General features: G+C 48.4%; 1 protein-coding gene and 1 long non-coding RNA gene across 2 annotated transcripts; one reads left to right on the top strand and one right to left on the bottom strand.

The window, feature by feature from the left end:
* Window positions 1-8986: 8986 nt before the first annotated feature.
* Window positions 8987-13063, bottom strand: LOC103642163 (uncharacterized). Its single transcript, XR_560687.2, has 2 exons — window positions 12656-13063; window positions 8987-10034 (listed from the first exon to the last, which is right to left on the bottom strand). It is a non-coding gene; the product is annotated as an uncharacterized lncRNA (long non-coding RNA).
* LOC103642161 (indole-3-acetic acid-induced protein ARG7) lies at window positions 10303-11516 on the top strand. The gene has a single exon (XM_008665477.3). It carries the CDS (start codon window positions 10572-10574, stop codon window positions 11019-11021), a length of 450 nt encoding a protein of 149 aa, XP_008663699.1. The 5' UTR covers window positions 10303-10571; the 3' UTR covers window positions 11022-11516.
* Window positions 13064-19077: the final 6014 nt, after the last annotated feature.

Here is a 19077-nt window from a genome sequence, read left to right as displayed (position 1 = left end):
GTATTTTCAATAAGTTTGGAAGGTAAAAAAAAAAGACAAATATAAAGGGAGGACACTCAAATGAAAAAGAAAGAACATCAAGGACAACAACATCTACCTGGACAATAAGGTCTTCTCAACAATCATGATGTGGTTGTAAGCATTCTAAATCCTTTTTTCATTATGAGATTAAGAGGCTCAAGTTGTTTATTGCTAAATTTATGAGCCTTGATCAAAATGTATAATGCTTCTTCCTTTATGTTCTTAAAAGTGAATGCATCGAAATCAATTCTTTAATTTACTTGATGCATATCTGTAGGGGGAGTCCATTATTATATTTTGATTATGTTGAGACTATTGCTTTATCTTAGTAATTTCATATAGTCTCTTGCATGAGAATAATGTTTCTCATATAGTATGCTACTACACATCAATCCAACCTGTTAAAATAATGTCGCTTTTATCAAAGATTGTTGCTTTCATTTCTAAAGTAGCATGCTTATTGGATTCTCCTATTTTTAAGCTTGATTGAAAATTTAATGCCTTTGTTGTTTTCTTGATCTCATATTGGTTGATCATTGAACAACTTCAATTATCACTTATGCTCCTTAGTGCCTTATGTAATTTGAATTTGATTTCAATTGTAATTTTAACTGACATCTATCTTGATATACACTAAGGAAAAAGGAGAATTCATGATTCATTTATGCAACTTGTGATCCATTTGATATATGCTGACAATGACTTGAAAAAGATCACTAGTTGTAGAACTCTCTCTCGTGCAAAGTATTTCCATAAATTGTCATTAAGTATAGGTCTTAAGCAACTAAGACTAAGGACAAAGCAATGAAGAGAGCGTCTCTATGAGATGGTACAAAAGGGTAAAATCACTTCCTTTCATTTAAACTTGTACCTCAATCTTCCTCTTATAAGCATTCTTTGCATATCTTATACATAAGGAAGAGAAAGCATGTCCTTTGCATTTATCCCTGCTTCATACCTAGTTTAACCTCTTAAAATTTCACTCATGCATTATTGCATCTTTGCTAAAACTAGTTGAAGTGATTCTATTGTCAAAGAGCTTAAAGCTTAACCTTGTAACGAGGATAAGCTACCTTTGTTCCAAAGGTGGATGGTCCTTAAGTCTCTTTGAAATCCTTAAAGGAAAATGCTTAAAATGTTTGCAACATGCTTTCATAAGTGCATAAACTGTCTTGAGCATCACTCATATACTATGACACATTGCACTTCACATTCTGTATAATATAGATATGTTCTCATTAACCTAATTATGTGCAATTGGCATTTAAGGCCATAATATGTGTTCCCCTCCATGCACATACTTAGGGGGAGAAATCTATGTTATATAGAACTATGATCATGCTTAATTGACATATCTCTTGATCATATCTCTTTCATGTTGGTACAAATATCCTATTATTCCCGTACCATGACTACGACTAATATGTTTCCAAGTATATTACTATGCTAAGTCGTAGATTGAAAGGGAAATGGAGTCTTCGGCGAAGACAAAGGCTTCCACTCCGTAACTCATGCTTCGCCATCACTCCGAGCAACTCTCTCGTCTTTGGGGGAGAAATAAGCATCAAAGGAAAGGACTTCGTCTCAGGAAGAGAGTAAGAGCCCAAAGCTAAAAGACCGGACTTCGCTTTTGGTATAATCTTAACTCATTTATTTATGCCCAAAGGGGAAGATAGCACTTTGAGGGCTCTAATGATTCCGTTTTTGGCGATTCATGCCAAAAAGGGGGAGAAATGAGCCCAAAGCAAAAGGACCGCACCACCACCACCAAATTCAAAAACTTAGTGCTTTCCAAAAGTATTTATCATTTGGTATCCTATTGTGTTCAAAAGGGGGAGAAAGTAGTATTTCAAAAATGGTATGTTCAAAAGGGGGAGAAAGTAGTATTTCAAAAATGGTATATCAAAACCCTCTTGAACACTAAGAGGTGGATCTCTTTTAGGGGGAGTTTTGTTTAGTCAAAGGAAAAGCATTTGAAACAGGGGGAGGAAATTTCAAATCTTGAAAATGCTCTACAAACTCTTATTCATTCACCTTTGACTATTTGCAAAAGATCCTTGAAAGGAATTTACAAAAAGAATTTGCAAAAACAACATATGGTGCAATCATGGTCCAAAATACTAAATAAGAAAGAACCACTCATGCATATCTTATGAAATTAATATTGGTTTAAATTCCAAGCAATCTTTGCACTTACCGTAGGCAAACTAGTTCAATTATGCTCTTATATTTTTGCTTTGGTTTGTGTTGGCATCAATCACCAAAAAGGGGGAGATTGAAAGGGAAATAGGCTTTAAACCTTTTCCTAAATGATTTTGGTGATTGAATGTCCAACACAAACAATTGGACTAATTAGTTTGCTCTAGATTATATGTTCTACAGGTGCCAAAGATTCAACATAAAACCAATAAAAAGAACAAGACAAAAGTCAAAAGAAAGGAGCAAAGGGGCAACCGAAGGCACCCCTGGTCTGGCGCACCGGACTGTCCGGTGTGCCACCGGACAGTGAACAGTACCTGTCCGGTGCACCAGGAAACGCAGACTCAAACTCGCCACTTTCGGGAAAGTCTAGGGCCGGCGCGCTATAATTCACCGGACTGTCCGGTGTACACCGGACAGTGTCCGGTGCTCCAACGGAACGCGGCCTCAGGAACTCGGCAGCCTCGGGATCTCACGAAGACTGCTCCGTTAAAATTCACCGGACTGTCCGGTGTGCACCGGACTGTCCGGTGTGCCAGCGGAGCAACGGTCATCTGCGCCCAACGGTCGACTCTGACAGGAAACAGTGCAGAACAGTACACGCGGCAGAAGTCAGAGCAGAGGATCAGAGAGGCACCGGACTGTCCGGTGTGCACCGGACTGTCCGGTGCCACATGAGGACAAAGCCTCCAACGGTCGACCAGCTCCAATCTCAACGGATAGGATGACGTGGCTTGGGCACCGGACATGTCCGGTGTGCACCGGACTGTCCGGTGCGCCCATCGCCAGCAGCTTCTCCAACGGCTACAAAATTGGATGGTGGCTATAAATACCACCCCAACCGGCCACTTCAAGGTGTGGGAGTCCAAGCAACATTCCAAGTCATCTAGTTGACATACTCAAGCCCTCCCAACCACCTATATTCATTGATCCATCCTATACACAAGATTTAGTCCACTACAACCAACACAAGTGCCACAAAAGAGAGAGCAAGCAATTGAGAGCTACTCAATTGAGTTTAGCCCTAGCGCCTTGTGAGATTCATTGAGAGATAGTGTGAGCTACATCTTTGTGTTCATTTGCGCGTGGAGTTTTTGACTCCCATTCGAACTTCCTCCAAAGTGTTGGAGGCTTGTAAAAGCTAGCAAGAGACACCAAAGATTGTGGTGGTCCTTGTGGGATCGAGAGTGATCCTTGAGAAGAAGAAGAGCTCGCCGATCCTTGTGTGATCGGGAGAGAGGGAAAGGGTTGAAAAAGACCCGTCCTTAAGTGGACTCCTCAACGGGGACTAGGCCTTCGAGGGCCGAACCTCGGTAAAACAAATCACCCGTGTTCATTGTGCTTTTGCTTGTGATTTGTTTGCTTTCCCTTACTCTAAGTTCTCTTGCACTATTCTTTGCTCATATCATTTGGTGTTGCTTCAAGTCAAAATCTCATTTAAGTGAAGCAACACCCCGCAAGAAAAGAACTTGAGTTAGTGCTCTTTTTCATCTAAGCTTTCTTGCTTTGTTATCATAGAATTATTAGTTGTATTGATTTATCACTTCCGCATTATTTGAAATCTATACTCTTTACTAGCAAGAACTTAGTTTTTATACTCCGATAATTGTTCATCTTGTTCTAACCACTAATCAAAGAATCTAGTTGGGGGATAAAGTTTTAATTTTCAGGTTTCGCCTATCCACCCCCCCTCTAGGCGACTTTCACATATGCGAGAAAATTCCATCACTCACGTCAGGGTTGTACTATACATATATTAAAAGCAATGCACATGTTGCATACAAGGTAATTTTCCAAAATGTTGATGCATTCCAAATTTGGCATGATCGACTTGGTCATCCTGGCGTAGGGATGATGAGGAAAATTACAGGCAATTCAATTGGCCATAATCTGCCCACAATAAGTTTTCCTAAATCTCAGGATTTTGTTTGCACCGCATGTGCAACTGGGAAACTTATTTTGAGACCATCATATCTCAAAATTAAAGCTGAACCGCTTAAATTCCTTGAAAGGATTCAAGGAGATATTTGTGGGCCAATTATGCCAACTTCTGGGCCGTTCAGGTATTTCATGGTACTGATTGACGCATCTACTAGATGGTCACATGTGTGTTTACTATCAACACGCAACCATGCATTTGCCAAGATAATGTCTCAAATTATCAAGTTAAAGGCAAATTTTCCTGAACATCGGATTAGTTCAATCCGCATGGACAATGCTGCTGAATTCAAATCTCAGGCATTCAATGATTATTGTATGGCGCTGGGGATTCAAGTACAGCACTCGGTACCGTATGTCCACACCCAGAATGGTCTGGCTGAGTCACTAATCAAGAGGATTAAACTCATAGCAAGGCCATTATTGATGAATTGCAAATTGCCTTCGTCGTGTTGGGGTCATGCAGTTCTGCACGCTGCTGACCTTATACAATTACGACCAACTGCATACCATTCAACATCCCCAATACAAATGGTACGTGGAAATCCTCCAAGTATTTCCCATTTGCGTAAATTTGGATGTTGTGTATACATTCCAATCTCACCACCTCAGAGAACAGCTATGGGCCCACACAGGAAAGTGGGGATCTATGTGGGATTTCAATCTCCGTCGATCATTAAGTATTTAGAACCCTTAACAGGGGATCTATTTACAGCCCGTTTTGCTGACTCTATCTTTGATGAGGAACATTTCCTGGCATTAGGGGGAGAATTTATGTACCAAAAAGAATGCCAGGAAATAAATTGGAATACTCAAAGTGTTCCAGGTTCTGATCCACGTACTTCAGAAACTGAACTGCAAGTTCAGAAAATTATACATTTGCAAAGACTTGCAAATGAACTGCCAGATGCATTCACTAATTACAAAGGTGTCACTAAATCATTCATTCCTGCTAGGAATGCACCAGAAAGAGTGGAAGTACCGAATAAGGCCACTCAACTCCTAGAGAGGAGAAGTATGGTGAATAAGCGCTGTTCTGTTGCTAAGAAGCAAAGAACAATAGTGAATGCAAAAGGACACCAAAATGATACAATGTATCATGTGGATTGTGATGATCCACAACCCAGCTCGGATGTGCACATAACCGAGGCTGGGACATCGGAAAATCCTGGACACATCAATTTGGGAAATTCTGATGAGTCTCTAAGGAATGATGAAATTGCCATCAACTATGTTGAGACTGGTGAAACATATGATAGAAAAGCTACCAATGTCGACATATATTTCTCCGAGCAGATTGCTGAGGACCTTCAAAATGATCTAGATCCAAAGACCATGGCAGAGTGCAGTAAGCGCTCGGATTGGATCAAATGGAAGGCAGCAATCGAAGCGGAGTTAGCCTCGCTTTACAAAAGAGAAGTTTTCTCTGCTGTAATACCTACACCACGTGATATCTTCCCTGTGGGATATAAGTGGGTTTTCATTCGGAAACGAAATGAAAATGGTGAGGTAGTGAGATACAAAACAAGGCTAGTAGCACAAGGGTTTACGCAAAGACCCGGCGTTGATTTCAACGAAACTTATTCACCAGTCATGAGTGCAATAACATTCCGATATTTAATATCTTTGGCAGTGCAAAATCGTCTATCTTTGCAGTTGATGGACGTAGTGACCGCATATCTTTATGGGTCACTGGATTCTGATATATACATGAAAGTTCCTGATGGAATAGATGTACCGAATCCAAAGGCAAAGCGCAACATGTATTGCGTAAAGTTGCAGAAGTCATTATATGGCTTAAAACAATCGGGCAGAATGTGGTACAACCGATTGAGTGAATTCCTTTTACGTAAGGGATACACGAAAAATGATGATTGCCCGTGCGTCTTCATCAAAAGATCCAAAGTGGGATTCTGTATCATATCAGTTTATGTTGATGACCTTAACATCATAGGAAATAAACTTGATATTGATGAAGCACGTCATCATTTAACGACGGAATTTGAGATGAAGGATTTGGGTAAAACCAAATTTTGCTTAGGTCTACAACTTGAGCATTTACCTTCTGGAATCCTTGTACATCAAAGTACATATACCCAAAAGGTATTGAAAAAATTCAATATGCACATGTCTTATCCTTCAAAGACTCCTATGGTGGTCAGATCTTTGGATTTAAAGAAAGATCCATTCAGACCACGGGACGATGAGGAACAGACATTGGGGCCGGAGTTCCCATATCTCAGTGCTATTGGTGCATTGATGTATCTTGCTAATAATACCCGGCCGGATATTGCTTTTGCAGTAAACTTGTTAGCAAGGCACAGTTCTGCCCCAACGAAAAGACACTGGGTTGGCATTAAGAATATTTTCAGATACCTAAATGGCACAAAGGATCTAGGACTCTTTTACAAGAGAAGTAATGATCCTAGTTTAATTGGGTATACAGATGCTGGCTATTTATCTGATCCCCACAATGGCCGATCGCAAACAGGATTCGTATTCTTACAAGGTGGAACTGCCATCTCGTGGAAATCGTCTAAGCAGACTTTGGTGACCACGTCCACCAACCATTCTGAAATAATTGCATTATTTGAAGCATCACGTGAATGTGTATGGCTTCGTAGAATGGTGAATCATATACTCACAACTTGTGGTATTGGTTCTCTTGACTCACCAACAATTATCTATGAAGATAATTCAGCTTGTGTTGTTCAGATGGATACGGGTTATATCAAGAGCAATATCAATAAGCATATTTCTCCTAAACTGTTTTATCCCCATGAACTTCAGGAAAAAGGGGATATAAACATCTTGCAAACTAAGTCTTGTGATAATCTTGCAGATCTATTCACAAAATCTCTACCATACTCTACATTTCAGAAATGTGTTGAGGGGATTGGTATGAGGAGACTTAAGTGCTTGCAAGGTTCAGGGGGAGTAATTCCCCATGATATATGACCTGTATTGAACCATCATATTACACTCTTTTCTTTGTATGAGTTTTGCCTTTGCTAAGGTTTTCTCATCCAAAGTTTTTAACGAGGTAATATCAACAAAGCTATATGCTTCATCATTGATTTTTCCCACAGGGGTTTTTATACATGATGATTACAAGCATATTTTTCTTTTGGAGACAATGTGAGATTATTCTCATTATCCAAAAGATATTGTGTACTCCTTATTTTTCCCGCAGGGTTTTTGAGGAGATCAAATATTGGATGACAACTTGCAGATGATCAAATGTATTTGGGTTGATCAAGGGGGAGTGTTACAAAATGTTTCACATGTGATCAATCCCAACTGGTGGCAGTTATTGCCTAAGGGTCGCACCCCTTGGGGACCCTGTGTACTACACTATATATACATCTATCTCTGCAATAAAGAATCAATCCTCTGTCATTTGTCTCTGTTGTTTTCCATTTGCCACTGAGCACTGCAATAGAACACAACACGGAGTTCCGGACGGATGCACTGCACCCACGGGTTCGGTTCGGTTCGGTCCGGTCCGTTCGTTTAGATTCGGCGGCGCACGGTTACACCTGGATAACCGCGGCATCTCCGCTCGCGCGCGTACGTGTCAGAATCTTTGTGGACGAGAGGCAATGTTTTTTTTTTGGTCCAAATCCAACGGAATCCGCGGTCCCCTCCCACGACAGCACATGCGTTACCATCCGATCCGAGTCATCATTGCAGGAGGCTCCAGGGCATCTGCATGCACCGCCACCATGGGAGTACAAGTGTCGAGTCAGATGGGAGGAGAGAACGTGTGTTCATGTTCGGTGGAGCATTTCAGGACGGGGCGAAGACTATATATAGGGCGTATAAATTTTTTTTTATCAGTTCGTTACGTTAGGTTTGCTCCATCATTTTGATATATATACACTACGTGACACTGTGTGCTGATCACATAATAAAGCGAGACGTACGTGGATTATCGCGGCCAGTAGTGCTACGAAGAAATCGATGTACGGTGCACTTAAACTGAAGACTGACGACGTACGGGTGCAATAATGGTATGCCATACTAGCTACTTGTTTTTGTTTCTCTCTTCTGTCTCCTGTACCTGCTTCGCTGGCATTAACCTTGTACCAGTAATAACGCCGTAAAACCACGTATATACATGAAGTCGTTATTATTATTTGATATACGGGTGAGTACACGACGATCCCGTGCAGCTGGCACTGTCTGCTCCGCTGTGCTGTGCATACGTTAACAGGTTTGGTGCTTTCTGTCTTGGCCTACCTTCCATTTCATTGTTCTCAGGAATAGGATGGATGGTTACTGTCGAAAGGCCAGACCCGAGACCAAACAGGGACGCCGGCCGTTTTATTAATGGTGATGAAAGCACAAGCTCCTGAACCGTGGTCCCTTGCTCCGTCCGTCTGCCGTGCGTGTGCACACACACGCTCGATCTGATGCTGATATTACACACGTACGATCGCCGGCGGCGAATGAGTGTACTTTGTTGCTCAGGAGACGTAAATAAGCAGGCCAGGATCAGGATGGATATCATCATCGTTTTTGGACGGCAAGGCAACAACCGGTGCGGACAGCGACAGCAGCGGACGCCTAAACTTCGAGAGGAACTCATCATTTACTCATCCGGACCCAATTTCTTGATAACATATCTGTATATGTCAAGCACTATGTGAAGGTATAATTTGGTGAGAATGGAAGAAAAGGAGGGATTCGCTGAGTTCAAAAGGCAATAGTATGTACCTTAGTGTAAAAGCGATAAATCAGTTTCCAGTGTAAAGTGATACACAAAGAGTTGGTTGCTAATATATTTAAAAAAGGGGGAAAGAATGCTTGTTAAGTCAGTGTCCGGTTTAAAAAACCACTTCATCCAAAATAAAGTGGTGCATCATGAATTCATTACTCAAATTATGTGGTATAACATAATTTCTAATATTAATACTAACTAACTATGAGAAATAATGTAATGATGGATTAACTCGTTCCATTCTACAAACTAAACAAAAAAAAAAGAACGGCCACACTGGCTGAGCCTGAGGACGTCCCCCAGCCACGCGTTCCAGGTTCCACGCTCTTCCCACGGCATGTGTCCGATCGTTCTGATCTCTGATGGATGCGTTGTGTTTCCTCTTCTGGTGAGAAAGAACGGGACGGGACGGCGCGTTTTCGGTCGTAGCAGTGTCTGGTCGTAACGGGAGGTAGATACCTGAAATGACGCAACCTAAACAAACCTCCCGGCGTTTCGTCGCATCTTCGGAGCCGCTCGCGGCGTTTGGCCCAGCATCCAGCGGCACGGCGACGGCTCAACCGCGCCCCCGCTCCCGCTCGCCGTCGCCGCCGCGAGATTCGCTCGACGCAAAAACTGGTTTCCGCAAGGGGCTGGGCGTGAGTGAGCCCGCCCAGCAGCAATCGCCAGCACCCAGCAGAGCAGGCGTGCCGCGAGATCTTCCCGGCGATCCTTGAAAGCTACGAGTCCGGCAAAGGACTACAAGGCGCGGGCGCGCAAAATCCAGGGGTGGATCACTGCCCCCGCCCCTGGCCCTGCCACATGCACCAGCAGGCAGCAGCCCACTGCCACTCGGGTCGCCGCTCGCCACAGCCACCTGATCGCTCGCCGTCGCCGACCAGAATCCAGAGAGATCAGAGAGCCTCGCCTGGCCTCTCGACACCGCCGCGCCGATGATGTGACGTGACCGCCGGCCCCGGACGCACACTGTACCCAACAGCGACGCATGGTGCCGTGAATGCGGCGGTGGGTCTACGGGCTGCTGCTCTGCTCACTGCCTCCTGCCCTGCTCACTCCCGACCCCGACATGACACGAAGAACACAACTGCTGCAACAGTGAGGAGCTTGGTTGGTTCGTTTGCTTCTTTCCATCCACGGTACCGGCTGTGCACGTCTGCGACGGTGCCAAATAAAAACTGGTCAAATTCTCTCGCAATAATAATAATATATATGGCATTATCATTTCCGACTACAAATATAAAGTGGCCATGTTTTACGCACAAAGTTTTCACATGATTGATTAAACTATTTGCTAGTCAAAGGCAAGAAGACTTATTTTTTTCCAAAAAAATATATATCTTGTAGTATTTTTTTTTGTGACAGGGAGAGGGAGTACTAGTACTCTAGTAGAAGAATAACAATCCATTGTTTTCAGAGCGGGCCAACCAACTGGAAGATCCGAAAGGCAAAGGGACCCTCCATTTCGCCAAGGGGCCACTCCTCCCTATAAAGCCTAGCAAGCCACCTCCCCCAGCCATCCGCCTGCAAAAGCCAGCCACCAGCCCACCACCGTGCCCATTTCACCTCACCACTACCAGGAACCCCCGCCATTGATTGGCCCATTCCCAACCCAACCGCGCGGCTAGAGGCACAGGCACCTCGACCGGCGACCGGGAGTGCGTGCGCTCGCTCGCTCACTCGTGCGGTGGGCATGGAGAAATGCAGCAGCAAGATCCGGTCCATCGTGTGGCTGCGGCAGACGCTGCGGCGGTGGCGGTCCCGAGCGGCGTCGCGCGCGGCGGCGGCGGCGGCGGCTGATGCGGCGGTCCCGTCGGGCCACGTGGCGGTGTGCGTGGGCGGCGCGTCGCGGCGGTTCGTGGTGCGGGCGGCGCACCTGAACCACCCCGTGTTCCGGGAGCTGCTCCGGCAGGCGGAGGAGGAGTACGGGTTCCCGCGCGCGGGCCCCATCGCGCTCCCCTGCGACGAGGCCCTCTTCGAGCACGTCCTCCGCCACCTCTCCGCCCCGTCCAAGTCCTCCTCCCGCTTCGTCACCCTCGACGACCTCCAGAGCGCCGGCGCCACGCACTGCTGCTGCGTCGCCGCCGCCGGCGACTCGCTCCCGCTCCTCCGCGGCTTCTCCGCCGACAAGGCCGTCTGGTGAGCGCGCCGCCCTGCTCGCCGGAGCCAGCCACCACCCGTGTGCCTGCCTAGTGCCTATTCGCGCGCGCGCGCCGGCCATCTCGCCGTCGTCCCCCCCGTTTTTTGTGGGGTGTTATTTTCCCCACTTCTTCGCGCTCGCTCCCTCCGTTTCCAGCTGAACGCGGCGGAGACAGACAGCTCGACGAGCAAGACGAGAGCGGCCCGGATGGACGCCGGAGGCGGTGAAGTGAGATGGCTGAGAAAGAAGTCCTAGGATTTTTTTAGAACGACTGTCAAGTCTAGCCATCCATTCATTCCCCTGTCGAATCAATCCGGGGGCTAAGGTTTACGTAATTCTTTTTCTTCTTCTTCTTTGCTTTTCTCCCCACCCCCAATAATCCTCCAGTGTAAATACATGTACTACTGCGGTTTGGCCACGCCAGCCAGCATTGTTGCAACTTGGAAGTGAAAGGAAAAACATTCGTTTTTTTACTTCTGCTACCACGGAGTAAAACCATATTTTTTGTTGACTGTTGACTGCTTGGGCAACGGCTATTTGTGTCATATATTTTCAGACGAATCATGGTACACTATTCTCCAAAATGTTCCCAGGTGCTTTAGGAAAGAAAGCAGAGGAATCAATTCCTCCTGGATCGCGCAAAAAACTATTCTGAGTGTCACTGCACTGCAGGTTAGGTCTCTCACTGAACTGACTGCACATCTACCAGCGACAAGTTAGGGTGACTCCCGTGAATCATCCTATCCTATAGTTTATTATCCTCCCAGTGTTCTTTGTCTTGGTCTCTTGGAGAAGAATGTATGTGATGTATGGTGGAGGGAGAAGAGAGAGAGAAGGGGCTTACAGTCGGCTTCGACACAAAAACGAAGAAGCTATGTGAGAAAGACAAGTGAGGTCTTACACTAATACTGATGAGTTAACCACTATATATGAATAAGCTAAATGTCAGACTACAAGGATCCTTACCGTCCGCCCACGATTGACGCTGTTATTAAACTTGCTCTTAGCAGAAAGTTCACAACTGCTCCTGCTCCTTTGAATAGAATTTAGCAGAAAGTTCACTCCTGCTCGTTTGAATAGAATGTATGTTGAAGCTGTCGCTAGGCTGGTCGCAATGATTACGCCATTACCAGCCACCACCAACCGAATCATGGGTTGATGCTCCTACTAATCGATCTCGCAACACGAAAGTATTGCTCAACCAATCCCTCTGTTTTTGTAAAGATTGGTCGACTAGGGGGGCGGCGACTTGTGGTCAGCCTATATACATAGGCATTTTCCTTTCATATTCTACTCGTAGGGGAAAAAGCAGCAGGTACCTTTCATACTCTACTCGTAAAGAACTCGACAATCTGCCGCGTTCTTTAACTCTGTCTCCCCCTCGTTATTTTTTCCCTAGAATCTTGTTCATTTCCTAGCACATAACGGTACGGGACTCCACTTGCAAGTTGCACCAGCTGTAGAAGAAGCCTTGGATGGAGCAAGGCGAGTGAACCACGAAGACGAGATGAGGTTTTGTATCATCAGCCACCAAAAAAAGCAACACACGCACAAAAACATGCGCGACCAGAGTCCATGCCAGTTAAAGAATATTATTAGATACTAAGCAAGTAGTAGGAGTATCCAGGAAGACAAACCTATGGCAAATTGGCGACATGGACAAGCACCCCTCCCAGTCCCAGTCCGGCTCCGCCGGCGGCGATGGGACGGGCGACCCGTGAACATCCCGGTCGTCTCTCTGGTTGGTGCGGCGGGCCCGGCTGCGGCGCGCTGCCCAATGTGCCGCAGCGGAGGCGCGTGCATGTGGGCTGTGGGGACTGGGGGGGTGGGAGACGACCCATGGTCCCCGCTCCGGCTGCATGTGTGCTGATAGCTGATACCGGCAGCGGGGGCCAGGCGCATGGCGCCCGTAGTCCTTCCCAGCTTTATCCGTAGTCCTTTCCCGGTTTTGCCTTTTCCAGTGGGCCGGGTGGGTTCGCACACCACAGCCACACGCACTCTCTCACTCTCACCTCACGACGCCCCAGTCCCACCACACCCCAGAGAAAAAAGACGAGAGCTGCTCCTGCTCGCAGTGGACTAGTGGTGCGCTGCAGACCCGATAAAAAAAAAAGGATCGCGTTCGAATCGAGATTTTCTTCCGGCTGCTCGAGCGCGACGGTCTCGTGTTGCCTGGGACCGCCGCATTGGCCGTACTGTACGCCTTTTCGATGCCCGCAGCGTCGCATCTTGTTTCCGGCGCCGCGCGGCCGTCGCGTCGCGTCCCGTGCCGCCTGCATCGCTGCTATAGGGGCCTGCTTGCACTTGCCTGCAGCACGGTGGGTGTTCCCTGACCCCGACCCTGCGCGCGCGGGTGGGCCCACCCAACACGATGCTCGGCCGGCTTACCAGCACCAGCAGGCCCACAGGGTTCGAGCCCACCGGGCCTGGCCCACTCGTTGTCGTTCGGCGGTGGTAGTTACGAGCCGCGCCCCGCAGGCCGCAGCATCCGACCCCACGCCTAGCCGCCGCAGCCGACGCAGGCCATCCCGACTCCGCCCGCCGGCTGGTCGGAAGTTCTCCCTCCCGGTCCGGAACTCCTCGCCGCTGGCTCCTCCGTCGACTCCAGGGGGCGAACGATGAGGAGGCCCGCGTTCCCCGAGCGTAAGCTGGGCCAACTTGCTGGACCACGACCGGATGGATGGGTTATCAGGCATATGGATAGACCCGTTCAGGATCGACATGACAGATGCCGCTCGGTAAGCTGGAAGCTAATTTAATTGCTCCTGTGAATTTCGAGTTGGAGGATTAAGATGAGTCACTGCATACGAAGACTAGTAACAACTATGACGAAGATGGCAGAGCACCTCAAAGAGAGGCTGTGGCATACGTTGAACAGGGCCATGTTCGTGCTGGTCCTGAGGTCGTCACCGATCCAGCCTTTCTTGTGACCAGCAACATGGAGGACTGATCAAGAGAAGGAATAAACAAAAAAAGAGAGTCATGGAGTACATTGATGCATTGGATGATCATGATGCCATGCTTTGAGGGTACTGTTGAGAGAAAATTCTGTGTCCAGCAATGTAGGATGGTGTGATATTTTTTGGGCCTATCATCTGAGGTGCTTGTTGCATAGATATTAGTTTTGTGCATTTGGCTATTTTGGGATGCAGATACGATTTTACACTACTAGTTGATTAAATTAATAATAATAATGATATAGCAGCACAGAGAAACTGTGATATATAGCAGCACAGAGAAACCGTGATATTGGGCGTGGTAACCACATTATGATGGTGCCTTTTATCTTGGTGACTAAGTTTAGTCTGCCTCGATGATTGCAGTGCCTGCTCTGTGCTGATCCAGTGATTCTTAATTCTGTGCGGTTTTGCTCGCATGCATTGTGCCTGCTCTGTGCTGATCCAGTAATTCTTTAATTCTGTGCTGTTGTGCTCGCATGCATTTTCCTGGAATTGGTTTCTAAATCGTTTAGAATGTGATCCTTTTTATGTCATCAGGGAACGGAATATAGCATTTAACCGCATAGTTCGTTTCACAGAATTCCTTCAGCGACGCAATCACACAAAATCGTATAACAAAAAAGAAAGAAAGAAAAGCAAGACGGAGGTGGTGGGCTGGTGGTTAACAGAAATGTGTCCAACACAAGCACAACAGAATCGAAGTTGACATAATCCATAGCTACAAGAAACGCAGTCGTTTTTGTTCACGCGCAAGATACCCTAGATTTACATGTCGGTGGATCAGAGCACAGCCAACAAGCATATGCTGCGTAATGCAGGAAAGAACCTACTTGGTTTCAGTACACAAAAGCACACAGCGGACTGGTAGTCTAGCGAGAGTCGATCCAAGATCTGAAGAACTTGTGGAGCTTCGACATAAAAACGAAGAAGCTTTGCTTTGTGAGAAAGACAAGTGAGGTCTTACACTAATACTGATGAGTTAACCACTATATATGAATAAGCTAAATGTCAGACTACAAGAATCCTTACGGTCCGTCCGCGGCTGACGCTATTATTAAACTTGCTCTCAGCAGAAAGTTCACAACTGCTGCTCCTGCTCCTTTGAATAGAATGTATGTTGAAGCTGTCGCTAGGCTGGTCTCAATGATTACGCCATTACCAGCCACCACCAACCGAATCATGGGTTGATGCTCCTACTAAATCGATCTCGCAACATGAAAGTATTGCTCAACCAATCCCTCTGTTTTTTGTAAAGATTGGTCGACTAGGGGTGGCGACTTGTGGTCAGCCTATTTATATAGGCATTTTGCTTTTCATACTCTACTCAGCCTAGGGGAAAAAGCAGCAGGTACATGTGCTGATGTACAAAGTTTGCCGCGTTCTTTAACTCTGTCTGCCGCCCGCCCCCTTTTTTTTTCTATCCTAGAATCTTGTTCATTTCCTAGCACATAACGGTATGGGAGTCCACTTGAATTTACTCAGCGACAAGCGGCAGCGCAGTGCTTTCCCCAAACACCGGGATCTCGGTCATCTCGCTAAGGCTAGGGGTGTAAACGAATACTTATTCGGATATCAGTTTTTTTTGTCTTTTTCCTTTAATTGTGAATTAATAGAATATAGAATATGCTATGCAAATTTATATTCTTGTTTTTAGTATTGATCTTGTAAATATTCATGAAAGGCCTTTTTTGTTTCTGTCGGATTGGTAGGTCGGAACGATTTCTAGCCGGATTGTTTTTCTAATTTATATAAACTTTAATTAGCTGGAACGATTCCGTGTGTAATCCGACGTAAACGAACAAGCCTTAAGAGGAATTTGTCAAAACAGATCACTCTATCTTGCCGCTCTGCTAAATAGACCGTTTTAAGCTTCAGTCGTAAAAAAGGGTCGCTTAAGCCTGCTCGCTCGTTAAAATAGGTCAGAGATACTTTTGGCGGACCTGGCAGGTGGGCCCATGAAACGTTGTGTCGTTTATGCCCTTACGGTCTCACGTACGCCGTCTCAGCAGGTAGTAGTGAAAGTCGCCTAGAGGGGGGTGAATAGGGCGAAACTGAAATTCTCAAAATAATCACAACTACAAGCCGGGTTAGCGTTAGAAATATAATCGAGTCCGCGAGAGAGGGTGCAAAACAAATCGCAAGCGAATAAGGAGTGAGACACGTGGATTTGTTTTACCGAGGTTCAGTTCTCGCAAACCTACTCCCCGTTGAGGTGGTCACAAAGACCGGGTCTCTTTCAACCCTTTCCCTCTCTCAAACGGCCCCTCGGACCGAGTGAGCTTTCTCTTCTCAATCACTTGGAACACAAAGTTCCTACAAGGACCACCACAAGATTGGTGTCTCTTGCCTCAATTATAAGTGAGTTGATCGCAATAAAGAATCAAAGAAAGAAGAAAGCAATCCAAGCGCAAGAGCTCGAAAGAACACAAGCAAATCTCTCTCTCTAAGCACTAGGGCTTTGTGTGGAATTTAGGAGAGGATTTGATCTCTTGAGTGTGTCTAGAATTGAACGCCTAGCTCTTGTAAGTGGTTGGAAGTGTGAAAACTTGAATGCAATGAATGGTGGATGGTTGGGGGTATTTATAGCCCTATCGGGGACCATAATTAGGGGTACCCTCAAGACTCCTAATTCTCAGCTGACAACCCCCATCAGCATAAAGCTACAAAAGGCCTGATGGGTGCGATTAAGTCAGGGATCGGTCCATTCGAGGGACTCGATCACGCCTCGCCCGAGCCTAGCCTCGGACAAGGGCAGCCGACACCGGAGGATCTCCGTTTCGCCCGAGGCCCCCCTCCAGCGGCGAACATACTTCCGGCGACAGCGACAATGGCGGCCGACAACCCGCCCACCGGCGGCGGAATCGACGACGTCTTCCCCGCGTGGTGGAAGAACAACCTTCGAGCTCACCCCGTCCTCTCCCCCGCCGACGGAGGAGGAGGCGGGGCAACCATGGCCAAGCAGGAGGCAGCGCCTCGTCGGCTGTCGAGCGAGTCGACGGCTCCAGCACCCCAACGGGGGGCGCGTCGGGCATCGACCTCGCGTTCAAGACGAAGACGAGCGCTGTCTCCCCGCAACACGCCAATCTCGAGCAAACGGACGACGCCAGCACGCTCGCGAAAGGCTTGCTGGACGTCACCCTCGTACCTGAGACGACGGTGCAGTCAGTCCCCGACGTGACTTCATCACCGCCCGTCGACCAAGAGGTACCGACCGATTCCCATCTCACGCCTTTCGGATTCAGCCTCGACTCACCTAGCGGCTTCGCTTTGGCGGACGCTCTCGTAGAGGCGAGTCCGAACCCTCTGGGGTTTCGTATGCGGTCACCTTGGGACCGGCTGACGGACGTCTCGACCTACGGGCCCTCTGGGTCCGAGGAAGACTACGAGCCCGACTTCTGTTGGGATTTCTCTGGACTTGGCGACCCCAGTGCCATGCGGGACTTCATGACCGCATGCGACTACTGCCTTTCCGACTGTTCCGATGGTAGCCGCAGCCTCGGCGACGAGGACTGCGGCCCAAGCCGCGAATGTTTCCACGTCGATCTAGGGGGTCCCTCCAAAGGCAACCATCTCGGCATGTCGGGGGATGGTGATCTCCCTAGGCCGGTGCCTCGCGTTGACATCCCACGGGAGCTAGCTGTGGTCCCCGTTCAGGCGGGGGGCCATGACCCACAGCTCGAGCAAATCCGCGGGGTGCAGGCCGGGCTTGACGAGGGAGCAGGAGCGCTTGAGCCAATCCGCCGGGACGTCGGGCAGGCATGGGCGGGCCAACCTCCGGCCGGAGAAATGTGTCATCTACCCCAGGGCTTCCAGCACCGCATCACCGACGATGTCAGGGTCAGGCCGCCACCCGCATCTAGTGGGGTCGGCCAGAACTTGGCTGCAGCAGCAATGCTCCTCCGCGCGACGCCGGAGCCATCAACCACCGAGGGACGGCGAATCCAGGGAGAGCTCAAGAATCTCCTGGAGGACGCCGCGGTCCGACGGGCCGAGAGCTCCGCCTCCCGAAGGCAGGGGTACCCCTTGGAACATCACGTCGCGACTTCCCGATTCATGCGGGAAGCCTCGGTCCACACCAGGCGCACGCGCAACACAGCGCCTGCGGCCCCGGGTCGCCTCGACAACGAGCACCATCACCGCGACCGTAGGGCCCACCTCGACGAGAGGGTGCACCGAGGCTACCACCCCAGGCGTGGGGGACGCTACGACAGCGGGGAGGATCGGAGTCCCTCGCCCGAACCACCCGGTCCGCAGCCTTTCAGCCGGGCCATACGACGAGCGCCGTTCCCGACCCGATTCCGACCCCCGACTACCATCACAAAGTACTCGGGGGAGACGAGACCGGAGCTGTGGCTCGCGGACTACCGGCTGGCCTGCCAACTGGGTGGAACGGACGATGACAACCTCATCATCCGCAATCTCCCCATGTTCCTCTCCGACACCGCTCGCGCCTGGTTGGAGCACCTGCCTCCGGGGCAGATCTCCAACTGGGACGACCTGGTCCAAGCCTTCGCCGGCAATTTCCAGGGCACGTACGTGCGCCCTGGGAATTCCTGGGACCTCTGAAGCTGCCGACAGCAGCCGAGAGAGTCTCTCCGGGACTACATCCGACGATTCTCGAAGCAGCTCACCGAGCTGCCCAACATCACCGACTCGGATGTCATCGGCGCATTCCTCGCCGGCACCACCTGCCGCGACCTGGTGAGCAAGCTGGGTCGCAAGACCCCCACCAGGGCGAGCGAGCTGATGGACATCGCCACCAAGTTCGCCTCTGGCCAGGAGGCGGTCGAGGCTATCTTCCGGAAGTACAAGCAGCCCCAGGGCCGCCCACCGGAAGATGCCCCCGAGGCGTCAACTCAGCGCGGCGCCAAGAAGAAGGGCAAGAAGAAGTCGCAAGCGAAAAGCGACGCCGCCGACGTGGACCTTGTCGTCGCCGCCGAGTACAAGAACCCTCGGAAACCCCCCAGAGGTGCCAACCTCTTCGACAAGATGCTCAAGGAGTCGTGCCCCTATCACCAGGGGCCCGTCAAGCACACCCTTGAGGAGTGCGTCATGCTTCGGCGCCACTTCTGTCGGTGTTTTGGGTCCGACCGCACACC

Source organism: Zea mays, chromosome 10 (genome assembly GCF_902167145.1).
Source record: "Zea mays cultivar B73 chromosome 10, Zm-B73-REFERENCE-NAM-5.0, whole genome shotgun sequence".
NCBI classification, from domain to species: Eukaryota; Viridiplantae; Streptophyta; class Magnoliopsida; order Poales; family Poaceae; genus Zea; species Zea mays.
Note: the sequence above shows the minus strand (reverse complement) of the source record. Positions and strands in the feature narration are given on the sequence as shown.

Excerpts from the sequence above, each read along its gene's own strand:
- LOC103642161 (XM_008665477.3), top strand. The coding sequence starts at position 10,572 with ATGGAGAAATGCAGCAGCAAGATCCGGTCCATCGTGTGGCTGCGGCAG.